General features: G+C 51.0%; 1 protein-coding gene across 2 annotated transcripts in view; it reads right to left on the bottom strand.

The window, feature by feature from the left end:
- The window catches only part of STX1A (syntaxin 1A), a 76,374-nt gene that overhangs the window by 12,967 nt on the left and 41,748 nt on the right, over positions 1–21,659 (bottom strand). For both annotated transcript variants that reach the window (XM_074160798.1, XM_074160797.1), the window contains exons 3-4: positions 16,840–16,914; positions 13,175–13,248 (exon numbers count right to left, since the gene is read on the bottom strand). In XM_074160798.1, the coding sequence (XP_074016899.1) occupies positions 13,175–13,248; positions 16,840–16,914 (149 nt within the window). The remainder of the gene's footprint in view (positions 1–13,174; positions 13,249–16,839; positions 16,915–21,659) is intronic.

Raw genomic sequence — 21,659 nt, forward strand, 5'->3', positions numbered from 1 at the left:
ACAGCCCTGAAGATGTCCCAGGAAGGTCAGGACAGAGCATCACATGCATACTCCATCCAAACGCTTGTGTCTCTTGAATAAGCCCTTTCCCAATATGCCAGAAATTGAGTTTCATAGGAGTTTCATAGGACTCACAGAATGATCTGGTTTGGAGGGGAGCTTCAAAGATCATCCAGTCCAAACACCCCCACTGTAAGCAGGGACGTCTCCCACTAGATCAGGTTGCCAGAACATAAAAGCCTTTGGACTGCTCTTCAGGGTTGTTGGCGGCTTTGTTTGGAGGTAGTTTTGCTTGCAATTAAAAAAGGGATGTATTTCCTTCATCTTGTTCTTGGGAGTGGCTGGGCTGTTTATAAAGGCATAAAAAAACCCACCCTGCAACTGTGAGATTCACTCCAACCGATGGCCCTTGCACAACATGAAGAACTGCCAGCAGCAGGACATGGACGCAGCCGTGCCCGCTGAGTGGGGCCGGGGCAGCAGCTCTGCCGATGCTGGCTGCCCTCGCACCACTCCGAGCTCCTCGCCCTCCATGGCTGTCAGCAGCAGCCATTACCCACAGTGTGCTCCCACCCCCTCCACTGAACCAGGTAGGAAGGGCTGGCAAGGGGGTGTCATGGGTCACCCTTCGTGGATGTTGTCGTGGTTTCAGCCGAATTTACCAAAACCGGACCAACAGATGGCCCTTCCCCCCCCTTCTTCCCCCCCAAAAAGAGGAGAGAGGAGGAGAAAGAGATAAGGAGATTCAGAAGTTTAGAATGAACTAAACTACTTTAATGAAGAATTAATATTAAAATAAAAATAAAGAAGAAAATAATGAAATAGATACAATATATACAAAACCGTATCAAGCTCCCAGGATGACAGTCACGTCACCGGCAGGCACTGGGGAAGTCCCAGACTGAACTCAGTGACAAATGGGAACTGGATTCCAGCTCTGGAGTCAGGAACACACGGATCGGGATCAAAGGCAGATGAACAGACAGAGTCCTCTCTGGACGTCGGCCATCGCAGGAAGGGGCTGACCCTTTGATCCCTCAGCCTTTATACTGAGCGTGGGGCAGATGGGATGGAATACCCCAGTTGCTCAGGTTTGGGTCACCTCTCCTGTCCACTCCTCCCCACCGATGTGACCCCTCTACGTTTTTTCCGTTTCCGACCCTCTAAGGGGGCAAATAACGAAATTGGCTGCCCTTGGTTGTTACAGCAATAAGTATAAGCAAGGGCCTCCCTGCACACCATCCCTTGGCACGGAGCACAAACATTGGGCTGATCATTCTGAGAACGAGCAGTTTTCTCCACAACATGCCGTTAATTTCAGAGAGTTAGAGGAGGCCTAGCTAGGATGTAAAGTTACAGAACAGAAAATTGGTTCGGTTTTACTTCAAACCGGGACGGATGTGATGCTCTGTCACCCTAAAACATGAAACTGTGGCTGGAAATTCATTAACAACAAAAGGAGGATTAGGGAAAATCTCCCTCCTTTATTGGATGCAGAGGGAAACATAGTCACCAAGGACAAGGAAAAGGCTGAGGTGCTCAACGCCTACTTCGCGTCAGTCTTTAGCAGTGGAACTAGCTGTTCCCTGGACACCCAGCCTCATGAGCTAGGAGACAGGGAGGGGAAGCAGAATGAGGACATCATGATTAAAGAGGAAAAGATCAGTGACCTGCTACGCCGTCTGGATGCACACAAGTCTATGGGACCGGATGGGTTACACCCAAGAGTGCTGAAAGAGTTGGCAGACGTGCTCGCTAAACTGCTTTCCAGCATTTACAGGAAGTCATGGCTAACTGGGGAGGTCCCAATGGACTGGAGGGTGGCAAATGTAACACCCATCTACAAGAAAGGCAAAAAGGAGGATCCAGGAAACTATAGACCTGTCAGTCTAACCCTGATACCAGGGAAGGTCATGGAGCAGGTCATCTTGAGCGCCATCAAAACCCACATAATGGGCAACCAGGGGATCAGGCCTAGTCAGCATGGGTTTATAGAAGGCAGGTCCTGCCAGACGAACCTGATCTCCTTCTATGACAAGATAACCAGATTATTGGACGAGGGAAAGGCTGTTGATATTGTATACCTGGACTTTCGAAAAGCATTCGATACTGTCCCCCATACAATTCTTGTGGAAAAACTGGCTTCACACGGCCTGGATGAGCATACGATCCGCTGGGTCAAGCAATGGCTGACTGGAAGGTCCCAAAGAATGGTGCTCAATCCAGCTGGTGGCCGGTCACAAGTGGTGTGCCTCAGGGCTCAGTGTTAGGACCATTTCTGTTTAATGTCTTTATTGATGATCTCGACAAGGACATAGGGTGTATCATCAGCAAGTTCGCAGATGACACCAAGTTAAGCAGGAGTGTTGATTCCCAGGAGGATAGGGAAGCTCTACAGAGAGACCTAGATAGATTGGATCATTGGGCCAAAACCAATGGTATGAGTTTCAACAAGGGCAAGTGCCAGGTTCTGCACTTGGGCCACAACAACCCCGTGCATTGCTACAGGCTTGGGGAAGTGGGGCTGGAAAGCTGCCTGAAAGAAAGAGACCTGGGGGTTCTAATTGACAAGCGGCTGAATATGAGCCGGCAGTGTGCCCAGGTGAAAGCCAAGAAAGCCAATGGCATCCTGGCTTGTATTAGACATAGCGTGACCAGCAGAAGTAGGGAGGCGATTGTGCCCCTGTACTCAGCACTGGTGAGACCACACCTGGAGTATTGTGTCCAGTTTTGGGCACCTCAATCCAAGAGAGATATCGAGGTGCTGGAGCGGGTGCAGAGGAGGGCAACGAAGCTGGTGAAGGGCCTGGAAAACAAATCCTATGAAGAGCGGTTGAAGGAGCTAGGACTGTTTAGTATGAGGAAGAGGAGGCTGAGGGGAGACCTCATCACTCTCTACAACTACTTGAAAGGACACTGTAGAGAGGTTGGTGCTGGTCTCTTCGCACAGGTAACTAATGACAGAACGAGAGGGAATGGCTTCAAGCTCCAGCAGGGTAGGTTTAGACTGAACATTAGGAAAGAATTTTTCACAGAAAGAGTGGTCGGGCATTGGAACAGGCTACCCAGGGAGGTGGTTGAGTCACCATCCCTGGATGTGTTTAAGAGACATTTAGATGTGGTGTTGGGGGATATGATATAGGGGAGAACTTTGTAGTGTAGGGTAGATGGTTGGACTCGATGATCCCAAGGGTCTCTTCCAACCTGGATGATTCTATGATTCTATGAAATGGGCTGTGGACCCTTCCTGGAGCTGGGGAAGGTGGTGAGGGTGACCAACCCAAGGGGCCATTGCAGCTCCTTAGACCCATGAGCGCACAGACAGCAGAGCTCAGCCCCTGCAGCTCTGAGCTCACACGGGGTACAGACAAGGGTCAGGTTGTTCTCTTGCAGCAAAGCAGCAGCTTCTTGAGGATCTTGAGGATCTATTCTCTTATCACAGAATAATGGACTGACAGAATAGTTTGGATTGGAAGGTACCATCAGAGACCATACAGTCCAACCCCCTGCCCTGGGCAGGGACACCACCCACCAGACCAGGTTGCTCAAAGCCCTGTCGAACCTGGCCTTGAACCCCTCCAGGGATGGGGCAGCCACAGCTTCTCTGGACAACCTGGGCCAGGCTCTCACCACCCTCAGGGTACAACATTTCTTCCTGATGTCCAACCTAAGCCCACCCTCGTTCAGTTTAAAACCGCTGCCCCTTGTCCTGTCACTGCAGGCCCTGGTCAAAAGTCTCTCTCCCTCTTTCCTATAAGCCCCTTTAAGAACTGAGCGGCCGCAGGAAGGTCTCTCCAGAGCCGTCTCTTCTCCCGGCTGCACAACTCCAACTCTCTCAGCCTTTGTCCGCAGCAGAGGTGTCCCAGCCCTCGGACCATGTTGGTGGCCTCCTGTGGAGCGGCTCTACCAGGTCCATGTCTGCCTTGTGGTGGGGATGCCGGAGCTGGAGGCAGTGCTCCAGGGGGTGTGAGGAGAGCGGAGCAGAGGGGGAGCATCCCCTCTGTTGTCCTGCTGGCCACGCTGCTGGGGATGGAGCGCAGGAGATGCTTGGCTTTCTGGGCTGCAAGCGTACATTGCTGGCTCATGTCCCATTTGTCACCCACCAGTCTCCCCCAGTCCCTCTGCTCTGGATTGAAAGCCTCCCTTTCCAGAGAAGGCAAATCTGGTGCACAAGTCTCAAGAGAAGCCAAATCTGATACTGTGTCAAGCAAGAAACAGTTGTGCATTTCTTCAACCGTGCAGCAGAAGCAACAGCATGTGACTGATGGGCCACATCTCTCACACTCGTCCCAGGCATTTAGCATCACTCTCTGCAAGGTGGGACCAGCCGACAGTACTGCTGCAGGGGGAAAAGGATGTGTTACCCAACCTCACCCTACGGACTGCTCATGCAGCCCAACCCAGGGAGTGGGGACCAGCAGGAGATATGGAGAAATCAAGGAAAGGTGATGGAAAAGGGATAGGAAAAGAGGATACTCAGGACCAGAAAGAAGATACGGAGAGACTGGCACAATGAAGAAACTCCTGATGAGTGTGCCCCCCTGACACTTTCAGGGCCACCAGCACAGCTGGAGCTCACCCTTAGAGCTGTACAGCTCACAGAGAGCTGAATCGAAGGGCTGTACCCATCCCTGCTGGGCTGGAACAGCTCTCAAAGCCTCTATGTAGGGGGGGACCTGTGCAACGCAGTATCTCTGAAGGATGAGCCGTGCCTGGTGCACACTGGTGCTCAGACACTCCTACCAGGTGTTGGTACACCCCGAGCAGCCTCAGCCAACACACTCCATGAGACGGTACTGGAGATGTCTTGAAGATATACTTACATTTGCTTTGCAGCTATTCTAATCAAACAGCAGCTTGGTATTTATGGTAGAGCCTCAGACGCAGCTCATCTTATTCCTTGTCACATGAAAGCCCCCTGGCAGCTTCAGCAGGCAGCCTCTGCTCAAGAGGTGCCCGGCCCAAAGCAAGGTCAAAAGAGCTCCTGAGCATCATGGCTTGAAATCCAGCAAAGATGTGATGTGCCATCCAACCACTCTTCTTCTGCCTTTTCAAAATTGTTTTCCTAAAATCCAGTTCATTCTCATTCAGCTGAAAAGTATCAGCATATGTTGATCTGCAGCCAAATATAGCCTGGGTGTTGAATGACACCACTTTCTGCTAATCAGTGTACCACACCACACCTCTTTTACTTAAGAAGTTACTTAACTTAGTGTTTATTTTGTCAGATTGTTATTTTATGTTCCCACGAGCATCCCACATGTCTACAAAATGCATTTGATTTTTGAAGGAAAATGGAGTTTCATGCAAAATGGGCTGGAAAAAGCTTTCTAAATGGCTTTCAGACATTAAATAAAACTACCTGAATGTTCAGAGTAAACAAAAAGCACATAAAATGTACCTTGTATTTCAAAGAAACTCATTAAACAGAAAATATTAACTAAAGTTAGGAAATGGGGTTGTTTCACCCAGGGCCAGCGACTCTTTACTCCCCAAACACGGGGAAAGCAGCCCAATTTGCAGAACTACCAAGCTGGATTTCCAAAGAGCTAATAGAGCTCTGGGTTCCCACAGTGGGCTTTGACACCCCCACAAAGTGTACACTGAAAACTGGGACCTTGGCCTTCAATACTTTTAATTAAGAGAAAGATATTTATGAAGGGCTCATCCCACAAGGGACCCTGGAGGGTGATGCCAGCCTTCCTCCTGAGCCTGTTGGGGTTACAGGGGGAGCAGAGATCTCACCAGCTGCATTTGTTTTAGTGTTTGAACTAGTCCAAGCGAGGTGAGTATTTCCACTGCACAGGCATGATAAAACAAGAGCAAAAGCAACTAGAGCAAAAGCTATTATGAATATTACAAGGACCAAAAGTACTGACATTTGGAAGAATGTAAATAGTAGCTGTTATGAACTCAGATTTTGACACTTATAGAAACACAGAAAATAATGTCGAGACGCATGGGAACCTGCATCACTGGCCGTGTTTCTGGGCTGGGGATGCCCTTGGGAGCTGTGACCCCAAAGCCCCTGTATCTTTCTGCTGCTGGTAAGCTGACCAAGGCAGGCTGTTTTATTCAAACAGCTGCTGTGAAATGGGGACAAACAAAGTGGGTTTAATGTAATGAATTTAGAACATGAAAACAACTTTTCCTTGCTGCAGAAGCAGCATGGGAGCCAGGCTGCCCCTTGGACCAGTTCGCTGTGAGCTCTTGGAATCACAGAATCATAGAATCACAGAATCCCAGGCTGGAAGGGACCTCAAGGATCATCTGGTCCAACCCATCTTGGCAAAAGCATGGTCTACACAATATGGCGCAGCACCCTGTCCAGTTGAATCTTAGAAGTGTCCAATGTTGGGGAATCCACTCTTTCCCTGGGGAGATTATTCTAACGGCTGATAGTTCTCATTGGGAAAAATTTTCTCTAGTGTCCAATCGGAATCTTCCAAGGAGTAATTTTTACCCACTACCCCTCGTCTTTTCCATGTGACTCCATGTAAAAAGGGAATCTCCATCTTCTCTGGACTTGTGCACCCGCGGAAGAGGCCAGCACCATCAGCTGCCCCAGGACCTCGCCAGAGGACCAGCCAAGCTTGATGTGCTCACTCGAGCCTCCCTACCTTGTTGGCTCCAACACAGCCCAGCCAGCTGGCCCGGGATAATACAAAGCCATTCCTGTGAAAGCTCCAGGTCTGATGAGGCTCCAGAATAAAAGTCCATAATCTTAATGCTCAGCTATTCCTAATTTACAACATGTTATCAAGGGAGGAATCAGCTCCTCATTCCTCCTTTTACTCAGTGATTTGCTCACAGTAAAGTCCACACAAACTAGTGAAGCCCTTGTTACAGAAATACTTACACAAGGACCACACTTAAAGTACCAGGCATATCTAAATCAGCTGTCCAGTTCAACTCATCCCAAATCCCACACGCAAATGTAGGAAGGGAGGTGGGAGTGGGGTTGGGCTCTGGGGGAACACAGACACGTTGCCCAAGCACCCAGGGAGGAGCTGGGAGAGCCAGAGCTCAACTGGATTGGTGTGAGGGGTGTGCAGGGCAGCAGGATGGGCTGCTCTAAGTAGCAAAGAGCTTTGGGAAGGCTAAGGAAGCTGTGGTCCCACTGCTCAGTGGGACCGGAGCTCTAGTGACCAGAGACACGGCAAAAGTTTCCATTTCTTCTTCTGTCTTGGTGATCACTGTCCTTGGCCTCCCTCCTCTGAGCAGAGGCCAACGGCATGAAACACTACCCATGGAAAGGGATGCAGATTTTGGGTGTGCTTAAGTCAACCGGAAATTCGCAGGTCCGTGGGACCAGGCGAGGTGCATCTGAGCATGCTGATGGACCTGGCCAATGTCACTGCAAAGTGCATCTCCATCATCTTCCAAAGATGGCGGTGATCATGGGTGGTTCCAGAGGACTGGCAAAAAAAGGAAAACATCACACACCTGAGAGGAGGATCTGGGGAACCCCTCAGCCTCCCCTCAGTCACTGGGGAGGTCATTGAGTAAATCCTCCCAGAAGGGCAAGAAGGTAATTAGAAACAGCCAGTGTGGATTTACGAGGCACAAATCATGCTGTGCTATCCTGATGGCCTTCTCCAATGAGATGATCAGCTGCGCAGATAAAAAGAGAGCAGGGACCATACACACCCTGAGTTTAAGGCCTTTGACACACACTCCCACAATATCCATTAGTCATTTTGATAGGTTGGATAAGGTTGGTGGAATATTGTCTGGACTGACAGGTTGTGATCAGCAATACAAAGCCCAACTGGTGGCCAGTTCTTAACGGTAACCCCTCAGTGAGCAATGCTGGGACTGAAAATACCATTAAACATCTTCACCAGTAGCTTGGGATGGCAGAGTAGAGTGCATTTTCAGCACGTTTGCAGAGGAAACCAAACTGGGGAGAGCGATAGACGACAGAGCTGCTATTCAGAGGGACCTCAACAGTCTGGAGAAGGGGTCTGACAGGGACCCCGTGAAGCTCAAAGGCAAATGCAGCATTCTGTGTTGGAACAGGATGCACATTGCAAGATGACCTGGGGGCCAGCTGGCCAGAAGGCACCTATAGCTCACAGAGTCCTCATGGACATCAGGTTGTACAGGAGTCAGCAGTGAAGGTAAAACTCATCGTGGGTTGGGTGAGCAGAAGGACAGCCAGCAGGGCGAGGACAGGGATTATTCACTTCCACCTAGTGCTTGTGAAACCACAACTAAAGTGCTGCGTTCTGCTTGGGGTTCCCCAAATCACACTGCATGGGAGTGAAGCCAGCTGAGGCCTCCAAGGTAGTCTGGGCTAGAGCACAAGACAAATGAGGACAGGCAGGGTTTGACCAGCTGAAGGTGACAAAGCTCAGAGGGATTTTTTTTGCTGCCTACAACAACCCAGTGGAAGAATAGAGAGAAGCTGAAGCTACACTCTTCTTGGTGGTGCACAGGGGCAGGACAAGAGGCAACAGAACAAGTTGGGACACAGGGGATTCCAGTTAAATATTAAGGGGGAAAAAGTCATCATAAGGGCAGTCAGACACTGGATCAGGGCCCAGATGACCCATGGACCTATGCCCATGGCATCTCCGTCCTTTTAGATACTGAGAACGCAGCTGGACAAAGCCATCAGCAACTTGATGCAGCTGGCACTGGATGGCCGGGAGTCCAAGGGGGACATCCATGCTACAAACACAGCCAATACCATAGGGTAGCTCCATTGCAATGTGGTGCCTGTGCTGAGGTTCTGTCCCATGGCACCAAAAATTCAAAATCGCATCACAGTGCACTGGGTACTGGGGCAAAACCAACACAAACAAGGGCCAGGGACTTTTTCACACTAATGGTATGTTCCTGCCAGAAAACCGCCTTAACTCAAGCTCACCCCACACTTCCTTGGGTGACAGCTACAACAGTTGCATCGGTACAGCTCACCCATCACGCACACACACCCCGACAGCGCTGCTTGCCAGCGCTGCCAGAGCTGTCAGCTCCTTTTACCCGCAGTGCACGGTGACAAGCAAAGCCAATAATGCAACCCGGGGACAACACTGCTCTGTGCCCCTGTGCCAGCTACCCTCCTGTCCTGCACACACAAGTGTGCATGCTGGGCACATGCACCGCTGGGCACGGGGTCCCAGCACGGGGCTGGCACCCCTGGGAGGACGCAGGGCTGCAGGAGCCCAGAGCTGGAGACCAGCCAGGTCCGACATCAAAGCCCTGAAGCGGAGCAGTGTGCTACATCGCCCATTTCAGTCTCCCAACGCCTGAAGCTGCCGCTCAGAGGAGCTCCTCTCCCCTGGTTACTAGGAGACCCTAGAGAAATGCTAGGAAATGGCTAAATTATAACAAAATCTGCCACTTCCTTGATTGAGTGGGCCACAGCTGAGTGAGTTGGGGTTGTGCTACCTGAAGAAGAGGCAGCTCTGGGAATACCTTACAGCAGCTGTATAAAGACGGCTTATAAGAAAGATGGAGACTTTCGACCAGGGCCTGCAGTGACAGGACAAGGGGCAGCGGTTTTAAACTGAACGAGGGTGGGCTTAGGTTGGACATCAGGAAGAAATGTTGTACCCTGAGGGTGGTGAGACCCTGGCCCAGGTTGCCCAGAGAAGCTGTGGCTGCCCCATCCCTGGAGGGGTTCAAGGCCAGACTGGACGGGGCTTTGAGCAACCTGATCTGGTGGGAGATCAGGCAGGGGGTTTGGACTAGATGATATTTGAAGGTCACTTACAATCCAAATCATTCCATGACTCTGTGGTGGAGCAGAGCCCTGCATCCCACTCTCCCATATGCCAGGATGATGTCTGAACCACAGAGCTTCAACATGGAGCAAATCTAAACCCTGGCCCGGGGCTTCACAACAACAATTTGTGGCCTCCTCTAGTCTCCTCGGACACTGCAGAAGTAATGCTTTTGCCTGGGAAACATGGGCACACCACAGCCGACACCAGGGACAGTCACCTTCAACTGCCCCCTCCCTGCCACTGCTACCCCACATCTGCATTTGAGATGGCAGACAGCTCCTGAAGGGCACAGTGCAGAGCACAGCAGGGCGGAAGGCCTGGTGGGGGGTTTCACAACACTGCTGTCAGCACACAGCAGTGTCTCTGCAGTGGGAAAGGCAGAGGTTTTTTCTGGGAAGAGATCTGCTGACTTCCCCTGACACTGCCCAGCTAGAGCAGAGCTTTGCCCGTGCCAGGATCCCTCTGGGAGGGACAGGAGAGCTGGTGTCCACAGGGACTCGCGGCTCTGCTGTGTGCTGTTGCACCATCCTTTGCTTTGTCTTTGCTGAACCCCAGCAATTCTCCTTCCCACTTGCTCTAGAGACAACCCTGAAGCCTTTCTCTTGCTTGTGCAGGGCTGGGAGGACGCTGGGCTCTGAGCTGGAAGCTGCCTCTGCAGAGGTGATCAGTTAACGTCACCGCTGTATTGATTTGGCACCGACTGCCGCATGGGAGAGCTGACTACATGAGTGGCTTCCCAGACTGAAAAGGAGATAAACTATAAATGCCAAAACCCCTCTGTCGTCACTGTGGAGTGCTTAGAGAAAGTAGAATTTTTACTGAGCTTTATTTGTGCATAACCCCCTGCGAGAGCAGCAGATCCATGCCTGGCTCCCCACCCTTGGGCATTAAAAAGCAATGCTGGCAGCTCCCATTGCCTTTATCAGTTTAATGGTTTGCTAAAACACAATCTTCAGGACAGAAAAACGCCTTGCTTCACTGCTCCAGGATGCCTTGTTTTCATCCACATCCTCCAGTACGACCAGCAAGGACAAGGCACTGGAGCTCCTGATGCAGAGGCAGATTCCACTGCCGGAGCAATGACTGCATCTCGTCAGGTGCTCTATCACCAAAGGATCACTAGAAGGTCAGCCAACCCACGGTAAAAACTACACAGCAACCCTGCATGGCGGGGCAAAAGACAAAGCTTCAGCCCAGAGGGGGCTGATTTTAAGAAGCTGTGACAACGACATGGAGGATCTGAAGCTGTAAAACATCATGGTCTTTCACAATCACTTCCCCACAAGAATTAACCCACATTTTCAGCCCATTACTGAGTTGTATGGCCAAGTTATACCACTTGTTTGCTTTGTACACTTTTTCTGGAGATGAATAATCTCCTCTATCATCTATTTCATCAAGCTAAACTAGTTCAGCTTTTAGAGCTCAGGCCACAGCTGACAATGGATGGACTTAATGAAAAGTGTCACAGTCACACAATACAAGGTGCCAATCCAGCACTAATTAACTCTTTTGGATCCACTTTCCTCTAAAACCTGGAGTTAATGACCTGATTATGGGTGCAGTGTCAGGTGCCACCTACACTCCTGTGCATGGTGCAAGCAGAGTGTGGCAGCTCTGGTCAGCACAGTCTTGCACGTGTGCTGGGGCCAAGGGGCCACCGTGCTTACACCTGATCCAGACAAACTTACACCACTGGCTGATCCAACAGAGGCCACTAGAGCTACAGTCTTGTCTCTCCTGCCTCCATCCCCACATGCTCTGCAATCCTGGGATGTCCAAGACAATTGCATAGCTCTGACGTCAGAAAATCAGTAAAAGCGTGTCCTATTTTCACAAAGTACACATTATTTAAGAATTCAAGCCCTGGTTTCAAAAGCAGCTGGAGACCATGGGGAACCTTGTCTTACCAGACCTCAGATCATCAATGGTCAAATGCTTCTGAGTTAACCTGAGACCTGTGAAGATTCTGCAGGCTGTGTGAGCAGTGTACGAAGCTCGGTCATCTCCCCTGTCCCCAGCTTCCCCTCAATGTCCTTTGCCTTGGCACTCCTCAGGTGCTCTGCATTGCCCTCCCAGGTCATGCCTGCCCACTGCTTCCCCAAGGAAATTTTTCTTTTGGCACATTCTGCCACACTGTTGGCCTTGCCATGGCCCCATTGACAGTGCTCTCTCTGTTGGTGGGCTCAAAGTCTTCCCAATAGCACCTCACCACAGACATCAGAGAGATGTTTGTGACCAGTCCTCGCTTTCCAGCTGCCTCAGGCCAGGACCTGCGCAGTGCCCAGCAGGGACATCTGCAGCAATCAGACCTTCCCACTGCAATCAGCTGCTCCCGAGAGAGAAAAGCCTCTCTACAAGACACTCCAACATTTCTTTCACCAAGTAGTTCTAAGCTATTTCTTGACTTTGGATCAGTGGGAGGGAAGTTACTCAGAATTGTAGGATAATTCAGGCTGGAAGGAACTTCAGGAGGTCATGCAGCCCAACCTCTGGCTCAAAGCAGGGTCCATGACTTCCAGTTTCTAGCACATGCTGTTGGACCCAAGGACAAGCCCGATGTTCCTCAACTCCTATCTCATAGAGCAAACACGCTCCACCTGGCCTTGGCTGCAGATTGAAGCATGAGCAGCAAGACTGTTCATCACAACTGAGCATAACACAGCCTCAGGACCACGCAGGCAGAGGAGAGGGAGGCACACACCATCTCTACCTTTATCCCTGGCTAAGCCCATCAAAAGAAGGTGCTAGTTACTGGTGGTTTCATGGGAACATGAGGAAGAGTTGTGTCAGCCTTCAAAAGTCTAATGTTTCCTGAACTGTGAAGTCACATCGATGCCTGGTGGAGGGGCAACCACAGCCCCAACAGATAGGAACATTTCCAGCAGGCTGCAGGCCTGCACAGTACTCTCTGAAAGACCATCCATCTTCTTAGATTAAGTGAAATTTTAGGTGAGTTACCCAGCTGCATCAGTAAGCCTTGGTCTCACCTATGAGCTCTTCAAGCATGCTTCCAGGCACTACAGAAACACAGAGCCTTCGGGTTTCTGAACACAACGCAAGCAAACGTTCTCCCCCAAAGCTGGCACTTCAGAGGGTATTTTTACTCCAGTCAAAGTAACCTTTAGTGAGATGCTTAACGTGGATGTGAAGAAATCCACCTGCCTGTTCGTCCAAGCAGACGCCCAGACTTGCACACAAGGACAAAGCTGATGCTCGCTGCCCTCCCCTCCACAGCTCCCACTGCACATACTTAAGTCACGGGTCTTTCAGGCTGGCTTTTTGCTGATCCATTTGGAAACGTGCTGCATTACTTTGCTCAATATTTGCATACCAGAACTTGATTGCTCTAAAGCCAAGCACAGCTCTCCTCTCCCATCACCTCATGGGATCCCCCAACTGCCTCCCCTTCCCAGTGCCACAGGGCAGAGACTCACCTGAGTTTTCCGTATCCGCAGGTCAGCAGATGACCTGTTCAATCCTTCCTCTTGTTCAATACTCTGCTCAATACCTGGTCGGGGTAGAAGGACACGGATTATTTTGCACTGTTTAGAGAAGAAAAAAGGATATCTGGAAAAAGGATTGTAAAAGACTGAAGTCTGTGAATCGAGGTGTATCTGGCACTGAGCAGTCTCCAGCTCCTGACTATAGCCCACAATTTAGCCTGGACTGGCAGCAAAGCCCCATTTCATTACAGCAAAGCACTCAGTGCCTGGCCATCAGCCGAGACTTGGTGCTGTCGGGGGCAGCACCCGTCACTCTGAGGCTGGTAAGCAAGGGTTTCAATACAAAATCGATGGAATGCTGGGGTCTGACCTCTGCACTTTCTGGTATTCAAATAAAATACAGTGCTGTTCTCCCCCTGCAAGGCAGGAGGAGGAAACCCAGAGCTAAAATGTCTCTGAAAAATACCAAAGCTCCAGGGACCCTAAAAATAGTACATCTGCCAGCTGCCTGGCCTTGCACAGGGAGGACCCACCAGGCTGGCAAGAGCTGAACAGTCCTCTGCAGCAAAGCAGAGATTTGTCCTTTTAATTATGCCACGTAATGCAACTAAGAGATTAATTCCTCACCTGCCCAAAGACCATAAATCAGAAAAGGGAGAAGCACTGCCCTGCTCAGCATCCCACTGTAGTTCGGGCATGGAGAGGGCATGGGGTTGCAGGGCAGGAGGTCTGGCACAGAGCAAGGCAGTGCAAATCTGCTCCTCAAGGCTGGCTCAGGACACGCCAATTTTTGAATTAACTTAAATTCAGGGACTTAAAAAGCCTGGAAGAAAGCTCCCATCAGCAGGCTGGCCCAAGTGTGCAGAGATACATGTTTCCATGTAGACCACCAGGTGTGAGTTGGTGGCATCCCTTGAGTTTGGCTGATGACTTCATTCCCAATGCAGATGTCCCACAGCTCTCCAAGATTGGCTGTCCCCAGCACCTTCCACGCTGGAGCAGGTCCCATGAGCTCAGCATGGGGCAGGTTCCTCCTGCAGCAGGGGTTCCCCATTCCCTGGAGCTACCCAGTGGCTCCCAATTACAACCCAGTGCAGCAGGGCAGAGCACAGGACACCGCTGCCATATTGGGCACCTGTGTTTCTGCTGCGTGCTGGTTAGCACGGGTGTCCCCACAGTACCGCCCTGCAGAGAGCAGCAGTGCTGTAAGGAAGACCGTGGGCCTGGGGAACCCTTCATGGTGCTGGCAGAGGGTGTCCAACAGCACGGCATGCTTCGGGGAAGTGCTGGAGAACATCAGCATAAATTCTGCACTCCCTCCTACTCTCTCCTGGAACAAGCATCTGTATCCAGAGCTGACCAGAAAGACCCTGTCCAAAACAGCCAGACGGCCACGGATTTTCTCCTGTGCACCCCCCTGCCTGTGAGCGCACTCCCTGCTGCCTGCCCAGCATATTTCATCAGCAACTGGTCTTCCTCCACACTTGTCATAAATCACTCCCTGTTCCCAAGGAACAGTATTGGCAAACATTGTGCATTTATGATAATTAATAAAATCACATTTTCCCAAGAAGCTGGTAATTAGAACTAGCCACTGCATGAGCAATGTCTGTCCTAAAGAAGTCAATCCATTGTCAGCAGATGGTGTTTTTGATCAGTCCTGACTGTTTTCTTTCACTGATCATACTGGCCATGAGGCGGTTTGGGTTAAAGCACAAAGACTAACAATCTACTGCTCCAGGTAAATATGATACCGGTGAGTCTTTTCTTGAAGAAGAAGACAGTAATTGGAGCCTGTCCTGCAAACCTTCAGGCTTTTAGAGCCCCTTAAGAAATACAGAACAAAGAACCTATGGAAAAGAATTTTTGTTTTGCACAGGCTACACCCTGTCCCCACCTGGACACCAGGGATCCCAGTATGGCCGGGGGCTTTGGTCTGTGGGAAGGGTCCACGGTTTATGAATCAGGTTAGCTGGCTCCTAGCTCTCCTTCGGGTATAGCTGAGATCACATATCAGGAGGACAGAGGACAGCAAGGGGACAATGGAGCTACAAGTCTTCTGGTGCACACACAGGACATGGTCATGCCACTAGTGACAAATCCGACCAACAGCTACCACCATATCTAAGTCCTCCACGACTGTGGAGCTCCCAGAAAACCCTGGGATTAGGGAGAACACTGCTACCATGGGGGAAGCACCAGCTCCTCTCCCACCCTTCAGACATGGCTAAATCTCTTGCAAATAGCTCAACCAAATCCCATGCTGAAGGCCAAGACCTCTGCAGGCCGATCTGAGCTGTGCTGGGGTGATCTGCCTCCTGCCTCAAGATGCTGCTGCTCTCACTGACCTCCTGAATCCCTGGGGTCCAATCTTGGGCTTTTGGGCTTGTCTGAATGCTCTAGCATAACTCAGCCATTGGCAGCCTGACAGTCATGTTGTTCTCACTCCCCATTTGTCAAAGAGATTGAATGACTCTTCCAATGGTGGAAACCAATAGTCACATTGGCCTTACTCTGTCCCTGCACTGTCTAAGACAGAGGCACACCAAGACAATGGGGTGTGCTGATGAGACAGGATAACCTTCCCAAGCCCAATGGCCCCTTTCTTCCCCACTGTCTGCCCCACAGAACCATGTCCAGGGCAGTGGTACCTCCTGCCCATCCTGCCAGTGTAACCGGGACGGGCAGGAGGCACCACTGCCTTGGGCAGAGCCACCAGCGGTGCAGCCTATACTGGGGATGGAAAAGCAAAGGAAGACAAGACCAGTCTGGTGGGAGCAGAATGCAGGCAGCGAGAAGCAGGATCCCTGGCGCAGCATGTCTCGTGCTAGCACACTGCTGGAGAGCCGGGAGCACCACCCAGCCCAGCTGGAGCCACACAGGGAAGAGGGACCATGGCTCTCTGGATCAACACCTTGGTGCTGCACCTGCCTAGGCTGCCTGTGCCAACCTGGCTCACCTCTTCTTGGAGGCTTGCAAGGCCCACAGCAGCACCTCTTCAACCACTCAGCCCTGGCTACCCAACCTTTGGCCATGCCATGGCTTTGCTCAGAGCCAGGGCTCACCGGGAGAGTCCAACACCTGCCAGCGCTAGTGGCATGAGACTTGCTTGCAGCCCATCAGGTTCTCATGGCCCCGTTCCCTCACCTCCATTGGGAATGGGGTACAAGGGGGTAAATTCACAAAGGGCAAATAAAAGCAGCTAGAGGATGCTAGGAGGAGGGAAGGTGATGCCCATTCCCAGGTGATCCCTGCAAAGCAATTGCAGATGCCACTTCTGTCTGTCCCTTACCCCACCTCTGCGACCCCTCCCAGTGCCAGCTCAGGATGCCAGAGGATGCACAGATGGGGCCGGGCTATGCATAGGTAACCTGCCCTTTGCTCCTAGAGCAAACCACCCCAGAACTGTCTTGATCCAACTCAGACACGCTGGTACAGGGTTGGGATGACAGCCAGGGCCCCACAGCATTTCTGGTCATGGGGGGTGAGTGGGAAGCACTGAGCAATTGGGGCATGAAGCAGGACCCAGGGCAGCAATGCTCCCTGCCTGCTGCATCCCCAGCCTCACATGGGAGCCACGGTACCTGCTGCCTGGGGCTGCAGGGCAGGAGCGCAGCGGGCAGAGCCCCACAGCAGCATCCCAGGCAAATACTCACTCTTTAGCTTGGAGCGCACTTTGTTCGCTGTCTTCTTTATGTCAGACATCAGCTCTTCCAGCTCCTCCTTTGTTTCTGGAGAGAAAGAAAAGAGCAAACACAGATGTGTTGGTGACACCATGAAAATCTGCTGCCTGGCCCCATAGCATGTGGAGAACAGAGCTGCGAGCACTCCCATCTCCAGACTGGGAGCGCTTCCACCCCACACACCCCGTTGGACTCTCCTCACAGTCCAGAGCCTGGAAATGATGCTGCTGCTGGTTGGGAAGCAGGAAGCTGAGGAGCCGTTCTGCAGGACCTCCTGCGCCCACAGCCCTAACCTGCCTCATAGCCAGGTCTCTGCAGAAAGTGGGAGGGATGGGATACATAACCCACAGTGTTGGTTCCTGTAATAGAGAGAAAAACCACTGCCAGATACCAAAAATCTTATGCTCACCAAGGGCTGATCTCCCCAGGCTCCTGCCACACCAGCCAGCCCACCCCAGGGCATTAGGAAAGGTCACGCCTTCCACCGGCACCCCCTGACTAACAGCCAGAGTGTGTTATGTGTACACTCCCCAGCTTGAATTTGCTGCTTTTTCCAGAAAAGTAAGGGTTGAAGGGGCCAGAAACCCCCCCAGTCCCAGAGCCCATGTCTCAGGAATGACTTGGAGCAGCCTGGCACTGGTGGGAGGATGTAAAGCAGTTCTTGTATTTCAACAGGTAGGGGTACAGCACTTGCAAATAAAAACAAGTGCAAGTCCCTTCCTCCCTGTCCCCACAGGCATCCCAGGCACGCCTGCATGACCTGTACACAGCTCCCACCGGGAGAAGAGCCCTGCAGAGCATGGAGCCCGTCAGTGACTCTCAGCATCTCTCCTGAGGGGACTCTCAGCCCCATCCCTGGAGGGGTTCAAGGCCAGGTTGGACGGGGCTTTGAGCAACCTGATCTGGTGGGAGGTGTCCCTGTCCAGGGCAGGGGGTTGGACTGGATCATCTTTGAAGATCCCTTCCAACCCAAACCACTCTGTGAGTGTGTGATCTCAGCCAGGTTCCTCTCCCAGAACCCAGTGTCCTCGAAGGAACCGAGATGTGCAGGCATGTCCCTCGCCACGCTGTGCTGCCGGACTCCCCGCACTCAGCAGCAGGGCTGGAGCCGGGGGCACAGCACCCACACCCAGCACGCAGGTACCCAACTGCGCTCAGCCTGCACAGACCTTCATGCTGTGCACCTGCAAAAAAAGATGGGTGGTACGAAAGGCCCTGTGCTCACCTACGGGCTTGTCGCAGCCCAGCTGACTTGCCAGGGATACAACTGTGCCCCAACTGTGGAACTGGCCAATGCCAAAACTCAGCAGTGAGACCAGCATGTTGCAAGGTCTCAAGATCCAGATACTAAAGAAAGTACAAACCACCTGCCATTCAAATATGATTTCTTGGAAATGCAATGCTGCCACCCTAATGGTCCCTCTTGATTTTGATGAGATCAAGACTTACTTAATTAAATAAAACTTTGTTTAATAGACTCTAGGCACGTTAACTGAGTCATTTCGATGGCTGTGGTAGCTCTGATGTTGTACACTCCCAGCTGGCAGTCACAGGCATAATTAGAAAAACATGATGATGGGAATGTGGTGGGGGAAGGTCACATCCTATTGACAGTTGTACACATTTCTGACTCAGAGGTAAGAGCTTCGGCACTATTGGGAAAAGGAGAAAATGAGCACGTCTGTGAATACCCTCACCCCAGGCTCCCGGTATTTCTGAGCAAGCCAACACAGTGGTCTCAACTGGAGAAGTGGTACAATTATGGATTTGCTAGAGAATAAGCACAAATGCAGGGAAAGGAAGAGGACATTTTGAGTTTGAATTCTCATTTAAGTGACTAATTACTTTTTTTCCCCATTCTTGAAAGACCTTGTATTGAATAAGGAAACAAACCAGGCTGGGCTGAGTAACCCCCTGCACCCGAACAGGCTGGGCCAGCTGATGGGGAAGCAGACAAAGACCCAGGAGTGGCAGGGGACAATAGGCTGCCACGAACATGGGGACAGGCCAAGAGCTGGGCTTGTTCACCTGGGAAGAGGAAAGCAAAGGGGGTTCCTAGTGCTACCTATGACTACCCAGCAGGAGGGTGGAGAGAAGCTGGAGCACGACTTCTTGCTGGTTGTTGCAGGTCACCTTCAGCTTCTTGCTGAAGCTTGGAGGTGCACAGGGACAGGACAAGCAGTGATGGACAAGCTGGGACAAGCAAAATTCAAATTAGATATTAGGAAAAAAATTGTCATCATGAAGGCGATAAACAGTGAACCCAGAGAGGCGGTGGGATGTCCATCCTTAAGGATATTGAGCATATGGCTGGGTGAGGTCCTGAGCAAACTGATCTAATGCACCTGCTGGAGGGTACTGGACCAGTGACCTCCAAGGTCCCTTCCCACTTGTATCCACTTTTGATCCTATGAAACAATTTCATGCAACTCACTGCTACGTACTTTCCCTTCTCCCTGTCAATTCGGGCTGGGGTATACGCTGCAGTGGTGCTATTACTGAGGACACACAGGGCAAGTGGTGAGCATGGGTGAGTGCAGGAAGGGCACAGGACCGTGCAGATGGATAGAGGGGATACGGGATGGGGAGATAGGCTGCCTTCTCTCCAAATATTTCCAACTGAGCAGTGGGGAGAAAACACTCCTTCTGGTTGGCTTTGGACGTACGAGGATTACTTGGCGACCTGGCAGGCATAGGCTTCCCAGACAATTATTTTCATATCCATGGCGTCTGTTTAAGTGACTCACTCAAATCTATTTAACTGCTCAAGGCAAGTAAAATTCAGCAACAGGAAGCCGAAGTACCACAACTTCACCACCGCTATGGCTGGAGTCACCCCGGTAAGTAGCACAGCGCTAAGGGGCAAGATGTGATATTTAAGAGGATGGGCCGGACTCCCTGCGTCCCACAGCTGACCTGGGACATCTGCTCTGTTCCTGCCGGCTCTGTGCACAGCAGGGGAGCAGGGATGCCCCCATGGCCACCAGCACTGTGGGGCCGTGTCCCCAGGCCCTGCTGGGAGGGGAGAAGAGGCTTTGGTCCATGGTCGAGATGGTGCCCAGAGCTGCCATGCAGGATGCTCCTTGGGGTGGGGGGACTCCTGCCTGCAGCCCAACATTCATCATTGCCATTCACCATCACCAATACAGGAGGAGGGAAAAAGCCTCCAAACTGCACAGCAGCGAGGAAGGCGGCAGCAGCAGCAGGTACCAGAAGTCCACCCTTCAGAGTTCACTGACACCCACCCGCCACAGCATGCCTCAGCGTGCTGATACACACGATACGGTTCTCAGCCGTTGAAGCCTCCTCACTCACTTATTATTCTGATTAGTAAACCTTCACCTCTTTGTGACCTGCAATTCTTTACTGACAACAAGCAACCAACATAATCAAGAAAAGTACAATTTCAAACTAACTCATAACTGAGTTCCCTGACAAAGCTGGGAAAAACAATCTTTTTGGCAAAGACTTAGCTTTTTCAAAAAAAAATTAAAGAAGGATCCTGATTATAATTCCCCCAAGGAAATTTAAAAAAATAAACCTTTTTTTGCCTTAAAACTTTTCTTCTGTCTCTTGCAGGTTACCATTGTTGTGCCTGTTTATCTTCGCACATATATTTACAAAATGTAGGGTATTTTTTAAAGGTGAATGCAAAGAGGAAGCACAGACCTGGCAGCCCTAGGAGCTATCCAGTCTCTGGGAGCACACCGTAAGGCGTCCTTCAATCAACCTATGGAGTTGATTGAAACACTTTCCATAGTGTTTCATGGAGCTAAAGTAATAAAAATGAATCCTGTTTTAAAAACCACCAGGGAAGAGATTGGCTAGAAAGGCTGTTCCAGCCCCAGGCTGGTAACTACTGACAAGTTAGCCTTACCTCCATGCCTAGTAAGATCATGGAGCAGATCCTCCTGGAAGACATGTTGAAACATATGGGTGACAGGGAGGTGATGAGACACAGCCAACATGGCATCACCAAGGGCAAATCGTGCCTGACTAAGCCTGTGGTCTTCTACGATGGAGGGGCCGCATCAGTGAACAAAGGAAGAGCTACAGAAGTCATCTATCTGGACATCTGTAAGGCCTTTGACCCGGTCCCCCACAAATTTCTTGCCTCTTATTTGGAGACCTACGGGTTTAGTGGATGGACTATAGATGGAAAAGAAATTGGGTGGATGGCCACATTCTAATTATTGCATTCAGTAGCTCAATGTCCAAGTGGAAACCTGTAATGAGTGGTATCCCTCAAGGGTCTGTGCTGGGACAAATACTATTTCACATCTCCATCAACGACACAGACAGTAGGATCAAGTGCACCCTCAGCAAGTTTGCAGGTGACACCAAGCTGAGTGGGGCAGTCAATACACTGGAGGGAAGGGGTGGCATCAAGAGGAATCTGGACAGGCTGGAGGAGTGGGTCCATGTGAACCTTGTGAAGTTCAACCAGGCCAAGCACAAGGTTGTGCACCCAGGTCAGACAACCCCCCAGTACCAGCACATACTGTGGGAGGGATGGATGGAGGGATGGATGGATGGATGGATGGATGGATGGATGGAGAGCAGTTCTGCAGAGAAGGACTTTCCAGATGAAGTCTCATTTGCCAGAAAGATTTGAGGAACCAATGACCTCTATGTAGTCCTTCAGTTCCCACAGGCTGATGTTCCTTCTTGGAAACAGTTTCTAAGTCTGACACTGCAATTTGTTTATTCAAGCTAAGTAAAACACTCGGTTTGCAAGATGCTGACTCAACCCCTTCTTAATTTTCTAGAATTTTTCCCAACTCTGATCAATA

The sequence above is a fragment of the Numenius arquata genome, chromosome 18 (assembly GCF_964106895.1).
Source record: "Numenius arquata chromosome 18, bNumArq3.hap1.1, whole genome shotgun sequence".
In the NCBI taxonomy this organism is placed as follows: domain Eukaryota; kingdom Metazoa; phylum Chordata; class Aves; order Charadriiformes; family Scolopacidae; genus Numenius; species Numenius arquata.